The sequence below is a fragment of the Adelges cooleyi genome, unplaced genomic scaffold (assembly GCF_023614345.1).
Source record: "Adelges cooleyi isolate 19-005CV unplaced genomic scaffold, UGA_ACOO_1.1 ACOO_flye_CR_arks_rails_tigmint_CR_PRNA_574, whole genome shotgun sequence".
NCBI classification, from domain to species: Eukaryota; Metazoa; Arthropoda; class Insecta; order Hemiptera; family Adelgidae; genus Adelges; species Adelges cooleyi.
This window is the reverse complement of record NW_026096268.1, coordinates 259,909-269,032: the sequence shown is the minus strand read 5'-3', so window position 1 is coordinate 269,032 and position 9,124 is coordinate 259,909. Positions and strand designations below refer to the sequence as shown.

The 9,124-nt window shown below is 29.2% G+C and overlaps 2 protein-coding genes across 3 annotated transcripts; both read right to left on the bottom strand.

The window, feature by feature from the left end:
* Positions 1-1,031: 1,031 nt before the first annotated feature.
* Positions 1,032-3,312, bottom strand: LOC126843201 (40S ribosomal protein S13). Its single transcript, XM_050580573.1, has 4 exons — positions 3,169-3,312; positions 2,855-2,982; positions 1,303-1,468; positions 1,032-1,237 (listed from the first exon to the last, which is right to left on the bottom strand). The coding sequence occupies exons 1-4, from the start codon at positions 3,189-3,191 to the stop codon at positions 1,099-1,101; spliced, it is 456 nt and encodes a 151-aa protein (XP_050436530.1). The 5' UTR covers positions 3,192-3,312; the 3' UTR covers positions 1,032-1,098.
* A 1,331-nt stretch (positions 3,313-4,643) lies between these two features.
* Positions 4,644-8,528, bottom strand: LOC126843196 (protein arginine N-methyltransferase 7). 2 transcript variants are annotated; one of them, XM_050580564.1, is made up of 11 exons: positions 8,403-8,528; positions 7,566-7,670; positions 7,319-7,468; positions 7,042-7,257; positions 6,722-6,954; positions 6,343-6,654; positions 6,048-6,255; positions 5,844-5,984; positions 5,407-5,634; positions 5,118-5,281; positions 4,644-4,956 (listed from the first exon to the last, which is right to left on the bottom strand). In XM_050580564.1, exons 2-11 carry the CDS (start codon positions 7,662-7,664, stop codon positions 4,713-4,715), a joined length of 1,995 nt encoding a protein of 664 aa, XP_050436521.1. In that variant the 5' UTR covers positions 7,665-7,670; positions 8,403-8,528; the 3' UTR covers positions 4,644-4,712. The 2 variants fall into 2 exon arrangements, with proteins under 2 accessions (XP_050436521.1, XP_050436522.1); XM_050580565.1 differs by lacking the exon at positions 8,403-8,528 and adding an exon at positions 8,145-8,267.
* Between the last annotated feature and the right edge of the window lie 596 nt (positions 8,529-9,124).

Below are 9,124 nucleotides of genomic sequence, written 5' to 3'. Positions count from 1 at the left end.
TAAACTTAACTTTACTTCTTGCCTTTTTTATTACATTGTTTGTAATTTCCTTTATGTACATATTACCTATTGTAACGCTCTTCTATTTTTGTTTAAATAATAATTTGTAATTATCGAGCCATCATATTTCCCAATAAAAGCTAATAAAAAAAAAAGTTTTTTTTAAGTACCTAGCTTCAGTTTTTAAGACTTTTAAATTAACTTTTTTGCCCAAATTATATTATTTCAATAAAAAATTATTAAAACACTATCACCGGTCCAATCTAAGATCCTAACGTAAGGCTGTTGTCCAAGTGTCACCAAAATTTTAATCTACAAAGTTTACTAGTTAATGGCTGATGATAAAAACAAATAAAAAATTAAGAACTTGGTTTGCTTCTTTAGACTTTTTTAATGTAAAGCAGAAAAAATGTTATACTTAAAATGATGACATATTTTATTACATTATCAATATCTTTGAAGGTTTTTCTCTCTATCTAATATGTATACTAAAAAGTCCTTTATCAATTTTTACCGAAGTATATCACACCTATCATATACACCACATACCACAAACCCTATTACAAAATTATTTGTTGAAAATAAAACGTATACAGCACATTTAAGTTTTCTGAATTTTCCATATATAGTTTATAACATCAATATCTTACTCTACGTTGAGTTTTTATATCAGATCTAAAGGAATAAAAAGTGTTTGATTGTGATAAGATCAACCCTTATTAAATTTTTACGTGGACAATTTTCATTTTTTTTTTACGGTTTTAAGCTTTCGAAAAAATTGAAAAATGTTTTTTTTTTACATTGATCAGTTTAAAAATTGCTCAGTACTCCATTAATCATGAATGTGACACGGTTATGATCAGTTACCGAATGCAATCTGGCCAAAATATTCAGTTTTCCTCAATAGAATTTTTGGTTAAATGAGTATTTCGTGCTCATGTAGTTTTATCGAAAATTGGCCATATATACTCATTTAATAAATAATTGATGTTTTAATGTTAAAGGATGTGATGAGAAAAAAAAAATAATCATTTGTGTCCAACTTAAAATGTAAGTTATATTTTTTGTGAAATGTCCATACAAATAAAACAGTTTTATTTAAGCAACCAGAGCGGATGCAGTACTGGACTCGTACTTCCAGTTGGGTGCAATCTTTGATTTCCGTTTGTAGTACCTTGCTAAACGATGGATACGTGACTCAACCAAAATCAAACGGAATTTAGAATCTCTATCTTTCCTAAAAATTTAATTATGAACATTATATACTGGCTATAGTTTTTTAAATGATTAACAAGAAATTACCTGTTTCTTTCCAAATGCTTCCTGATTGCAACAGCTTTCTTGATTAAATGGTACAAATCTTCAGGGAGACCCGGAGCCAAACCCATTGCTTTCATGATCCTAAGAATTTTGTTTCCAGTCACAAACCTGACTTGAGCCACACCATGGGAATCTCTGAGAATAACACCTAAAAATTGAAAAAAAATTGTTAATATATGAAAACATTTCAAATGTTACATAAATTATTTTTCCATTTATTTATTTTAAAATACATTGTCTATTTTATCAGATACACCTCTTTTAATAAAACTCTTCAGTGTCTCTCAAAGTAAACTCTAACATCACAATGCAATATAATAGAGGAAATATATTTAAAAAAATAAAAATAAAACCTGATAGAACGAGCAATTAGTTATGTTCTATTCTACGCAATTGCAAGTTGAATTTTATTGTTTAATTATGCAGTATCAAAGCCTCTTTTACTATTTAAAATAATAACCATTGCTCTCAGACAAATGCCTCGATAAGTCTGCATATGAAACCAAAAAAAACTGAAAACCAGCTTAAAAAGGTGTTCAGAATGTGTGTAAAAGGATCATCATAGAGCAACAGTTTTTAATTATTTAAAAATGAAAACCTACTGGCTACAATAACTTCCTAAAAGTTCAATGGTTATTTATATTAATTTATTGACAACATAGCTATTTATATTTTTATAATATAGTACATAATTATAAACTTTACTGTAATATCTCTCAGACAAATGCCTCGAAAAGTCTACAGGAAAAACCTAAGAAAACCGAAAACCGGTTTAAAAAGGCAATCAGAATGTATGTATATGGTTCATCATAGAGAAACCGTATTTAATTACAATTGAAGAATAACCACAATTCTAGGAGAATCAAATGTCTTATTTATTTATTCATCAAATTATATAATAATCTACATTTAATTTAAGATTTAAAACAATTTGTTGATACCAACTCTCAGTCAAATGCCTCGATAAGTCTTCAAAATAAATAGAAATATAACTGAAAACCAGTTAAATTAATATTTCAGGTTTGAAATGTAAAAATCACATCATAGAGCAAAATAGAAGAAATGTGCAAGTAGTATTATATTATGATAGTTTAAAACAAACAAAATATAAATAATAGTCATAACTATCCATGTGAATTGATAGCACGCATGTGTCTACTTACTAAATTTAAATCAATTTTAAATATACATTACACGACTTTTTAAAACATACTGTTGTGATTATTTCCATAAAAAAGGAAACAAAATCTAAGCCATGATCATTATCGTAACAATAATTGCAAGCCAACATCATTATAAAATAAGATAAACATATTATTTAATATTTAATTGTTTGTTTAACATTAAAGAAAATACTATTAGGGATTTAATGGTATTAAGATTTTAAAGACTTTAAAAAATAAACTGGGATCATACATTTTTAAAAAAGAAAAACCATCTACTTGGTCGTAGCTCATATAGCAAAATAATAGTTTATCTTTTAAGTATTATAGACTATTAAATGTTCATCACACTACAATAAATAAAACATTACCGATTTTGGACGGAGTCAATCCTTTTTTGGCCAACTTGAAGATGTGGTCTTTGACATCTTCGGATGACGCTTTCAACCACGTAGCTATGCTGCGACGGTACGGCAATGCCGATTTCGAAATACCTTTACTGGAAAATGCAAACACCAAAGAGTGAAATACTGTTTCAAAACCATGTTAATGAGCGACACGAGGGAATATGGGAATATTTAAAAATGTGTTGTAATAAAGGCATGTACGATCGGTAATGTAGGTAGTTTATCATGTCAAACAATGAGTAAACTTCAAAATTATTAATAATCACATGAATACTTACCCTGGGGTGTGCATCCGACCCATTTTGACGTTTGGTTATAACAATTCCTACAAAAAAAAAACCGAATTAACGTCCGAGAAATTATTAAAATTTCGGAACAAAAATTTACACACGTTAAGTGATCTTCACATAACCAAAAAGAATAATAGCGTTGTCCGATATTATTCAGTTCGACCAAAGAGTAATCAAAGTGAACTCCAAAGACGTTCTAAGCGAGTTGTAGTTGTTTTTTCCATGACATCCCGCCTAACGATGACGATTAGCAAATTTCAATAATGATTTCATTCTTTTTATTATTATTATTGTTTTTTTCTTAGTTAGGCGATTTCATTTTTTCATTACATACCAATTGCGATTTAAACCATAGTGAATATTATAACAAGCTTCAGGCATAAGTTAGCTATAGCCCTCTCGGTCAAATACGCCATACAAATATTGTTATTCAATAAACGTGTAAAATATTAAAAAAGAAAGGTCATAACGCATTTTTTAAAAATATTTTACAACGTATATAAAAGATAAAATAAAATAATATTTAAAACACTTAACGCTTGGAAGAACTACCCCCAACTCAAAATTATACACTCTCCTCGTATACGACGTATTTCGGCAACAATGTTGTCATCTTCAGCACTAACGACAGACTGATAAAAGATTACTATGAATTTTCTTTTTATCATTTATGGCAAATATAAAAAAGGGTTTTCTTATTTACTAGCTGAAGGTAAAAATCAGTGTCCATCTTCGGAGACCAGCATTGTTCGTCATTTAACATTTACATAGGTCATGTATAGGTAATATACAATATGCATAATTTTTAAAACCTATATAAAGCTTAAGTTTTAATTTTATATAATTGAAAATCTATATTTTCTGTAAGCAAACAGTATTGTTTTATTTTTTATGTTTATTTCTTCTATGCATAGAATTTGGATAGCATAGATACTAATATAGACAAATAAAAATAATATGCAGCAATAAAGCCACAATGGCGTACAACACTGCACTGGTGTCTAAAGATGACACTGAAATGTATACGAAAGGTTAGTTTGCAACACGTTAGTTGCCGTGTATTAAACAAAACATAAATATGATGAAAAATAATAAAAATAAGAATATTACCAATATAAGAATTACTTATAGCCTAGATTTTCCTATTCACCTGATTCCGCATAATTAATTTATGATTAAGCTCTCTCAGTGGAAGTATATTATAATAAGAATAATTGTTCAAGGGGAATAGTGTGGCTCATATGTCAACCCTTTTGGTTAAGTCGTGTACATTGCAAGTTCTAGGGGGCCTGGTGACAACCTTAACATTTTAGTAATGATGAAATGGTCCCAAACCAATTTTTAAAAAAAATATTCATATTTATTCAAAATATTAATGTTTTTTTAATTTGGATTTTTTAAATTAAAAAGTTGATTTTTATACATTCAAAAGTTTAATTTAAAATAAACATTTTCTATATAATAAAAATAATATACGTAACAATAATAAGGAATTTTTGTTTTAACACATATCTTTTGATTTTTAGAAACTCTTAATGATCATAAGTATTACAAAAACTTATCAAAAGATTGCCATTTTTACATAATATAGCATCACAGTTTATCACTTCGCCTCTCATAACGTTTCTGAAATTATTCAAAAAGTAAATTCTTTGTCTTGCGTATGCATACCACTTTGTCGTGTTTTCTTTATTATTAAAAGTGCCAAAAGATACATGCTCCTCGTTGTCCAAGGACCAGTCTAACCAGCAAACTAGTCCATGGCATATTCCTTCACTACAAACATAAAATACAAACAATGGTTTTAATTTTTGGTAGATTATTTATTTCATTACTTATCAATCCTTTTAAAAATAATACTTAATTAAAATTATAATATTTTAACTATCATAAATTTTATAAATGTTAATAATTACTCAAAGATGATTTTTTCTTACTTTTTTATGGTAACTGATTGTGTATTTTTCAGGATTAAGTTTGAAGCAGTAGCAATATTTTCGAAATTCAAAGTAAATAATTCATTAACATCGGACAACGCTTTGCTAGGATATTCCCATAGTGGTTTTTCCTCTAATATTCCATCGGATATTTTAATACTCTCCTGAAGAGAAAATTAAATTAAATTTTTACTTCTTGTGAGAAATAAATAATTACATTACACATTAAAAATTTAAAATATCAAGAAAAAAGTGAATTATAATAAAGTTGTATTCAACTGTAACTCACTTGAACGATTTCGTTAAAAGGTATTATTTCAAATCCTTCGACTTCCATTATCGGAGCTCGTATTTTCCATAAATCATCAAATTCGACTGCTTGAATTTTTAGAGTTACATCCTTTGGAAATACAAAGGTATTTGAGTTCACTTGTAAGGCATATCGCACAATATCAATCCATTCCGGCAGAATCCATTTTGAAGGTTCCATAAACACAGTTGATATTTCTTCGTTGGTCTAAGTTTTTTTTTTTTAATTAGATGACATAGTAGAAAAATAATTTAAGTATCTTTTTTTAATATGGTGGTGTAATCATAGGTACACGCTGTGTACTTTTCTAAGAACGCGAGTACTCGTAACATAAATTTTGTACTCTATATCCGTCGGTACACACTACATATATACTTTTTAACTACACCACTGACTAAATAAGGTGGCATACATACATTTTTTTGCTTTTCAATTACTTCTATTACTTCTTTGTATGATGTCAAAAGAACAATTTGATTTTCCAATCCATTAACAGTAATGAATGATTTTAAGACTTTACGGAAATGTTGTGGGCCACTGACATCATAATAATACACCTGTGAACAAAAGATGTTTAATCAATTTCAATAATTTATTTTAAAATTATCATTCTAGCTTACTTTTTTTGCACCAAATAGGGCAGCGGAGAGGCCTAAAAACGATAGACTGCCAACAAACAAACAAACACTATTCGGTTGTATATATTTTTCCAAAACGGTAAGATACTTGTTAGTAACAGAATGATCGTTCATAAGTCCTATAAGGGTTCGACACAGGATACGATGGAAATCACATTCACAATATGGGAAAGGCACGTCAACATGAGCACTAAAAATATACATAAACAGCCACGTTTAATCTGTCACGGTATTAAATATTATATAAATATATTTAAACAACAAAATATTTAATCACTTTGATTTGTTTGTGTCAAACCAAAAAGATAATTCATCATGGTAACCAATTAAATTGACTTCCTCATTGGTTTTTACGTGAACCTCGTTTGTAAAGTAATACACTCCTTGTATCCAATGATCTCTCCACGGAATTACTCGATTGTCTGTATAACGCCACTTTGGTGCACAGCTTAGTATTATCTCACCGTCCATGTCCATAGCCAAATCCCACCATACAAACGCAGCATGAGCAACACCGCTTTCAATTGGCTTACAACGTATGGCATTTTTACGATCCGTTACTACTCCATTTTTATCGCTCCAGTTAAACCTGCCAAGTGGAGTATAATTCATACTTAAACCATAAAAACACATGATTAAAAACTAAAATTAATTACCTAAACATCACTTGTGCGGGGACGAGTGTTTTGAATAATTCTGTAGGCAATTCGCCCAATTGTAAATCAAAAACACTCTCGATGCCTTGACATTTTTTAACGTTTTCTGGAACTTTCATAAATAATTTACCTTTGTGATAAATATCATTAACTCTATTGAAATTTCTTATGAATTCACTCTCAACAACTTGCGCGTAGACAATTGCTTCTGACGGTATTACAACACAATCATCCTAAAAAATAAATTTTATTAAATTTTATTTAACAGCTTTGTATAGTTTGAGTAAAGAAAACATTATAATAAAAATATTTATCCTAACTGTTAAGAGTTCTTTATGAGCATGGTTGAACACTGATAAAGCTCCTTCGCCTATTAGCTCTGTATCAAACACTTCAGTAACTAATAAGTTCAAACGATGTGGAATATCAACACCAATTTTGAGTTTTTGAGAACTCTTAGGAATGACAACAATTTTGTCTTCAAAACCGTTTAACCTTATTATTTCTTTTGCACATTTAAAAGATTCTTCAAATTCCTAAACAAAAATAACAAGTAGTTATTAACAATTTAAAGTTTAAACAAAAAAATCATCATACTTCACAGGCATAGACAGAATCTGCACCACATTTAGCAGCCATCATGGCCAGCAAACCAGTGCCCGTTCCTATGTCCAAAACATGTACTTCTTTATTAGCTTTGTGCAGTCTGGTTATTTCTTTTTTCAATGCTTTGTAATACAATTGATTCTAACAAATATACAGGAAATGTTGGACAAATTAATAGGATCAAATATTTATATTATTGATAATTTTGCATTAATGTTATAAGAAAAAAACAATTTACTCGATCAGTGTCATAAAGCATATCACCAAATGCAGCTCTGGCTATGTTCTGGTAATGGTCAAAATCCATCATGGAATTTATATTATCTAACTCTTCCATGTTAATCTGAAACATTCATAAATTACTTATTAATAAATTTATACTTTCTTAACAGAATAATTTGTTGATCAATTTTTGTTTAAAAGTTAATTCAAATTTTTTGATTGGCGAGTTGGAAATCGTGAGTAATTTTGAATACATTTTTATTTGCTCCGTTAAAATTGCCATATCAATTGTTTTTTACATACACACATTATAAAGATTGATGGTCGATAGTACTCATATGAAAATAACTTATCAAAATATCATCATTCCATTGTAACTGTTTTCAATAAATTCACTTTTTTTTTTAATCACATGCTTTATAATCATTAACTATTAGCTAACATAGTGTTGTAATTAATCGTCAGCTTACGATTGACAATAGTTGTCATTAACATATTAAGCTTTAAAGGTACACCGTAGGCCAACAGATATACATTATTTAATGTCGTACATAGATAACAATGTTAAGTTGTACAAAAAATTAACTTTTTTAACCTGTGTGTTGAAATTTCATGGACAGTGTTCTTTGTTCAAGGAACAATAATGGTTTTAATAGATTTTTGAATACCCAATTAATACGACTAGACTAGGCTTTTTGCTTTTTAAACAAAAAGCCTTTGTGGTTTGTTGTTGCGAGCTCGGAAAACGTGTTTACGAAAACTAGCAAAACGACGTCTTTGATGTGTAAGCGTGCTACTAAATAAATCAACAGTAAATCTTTCTAGTTGAGCAATAAACTAATAGGCTACGTACCGGCAGCGTTCGGTCTCGTTTTGGATTCCAGTACGAAGTCGAAACTTCGGACTAACCGGTGCTGGATTTGTATTAATGGTAAGTTTAAACGAAAACAACAACAACAACATTTAAATACATAGCACGCGCATACGGTGGGGTTTGTGATAAGAGATAAGGACGGCGGCAAACGAATTATCACACTAGTCGAATGACCTTGAAATTTTAAACAGATGTTTTTTGTCTATTCGGTAGTATGCAGTATTTGTTGGCTGTACCTATTTTACGAATTTTGCCACAATATCTGTTACCTGTTATTTCGTAATTCCGGAATCATTTTTATCAAAATTTACAATAGACAGCGCACACGTGCAACACGTACTTATTTGTAATACCGAATCAAAGGGGTATTACTATTAAGTGCTTATACAAATTAATCTGAAAATATATAGATATTGTCGAAATTTATTAAAAACCACTTTATTCGCTTCACTTATCTATATAAAACTACTAAAATACCGCCCGCTTTTAATGAAATATTTTTTAACAATTTTAAATTTAACATTGAGTCTCATAACATCCGATGTTATGATTAAACATGTTCCATAACCAAAGTGGTAAATTTTGGAAAGGTGACCCTCGGTCCTTTCTCGTAGATTCCGATTTTTTAAATATTTAAGAGGACGTCATAAATACTTAATCGTTAAATCGTGTTTATGGAAAAGTGTGTAGGTCATAGAAAA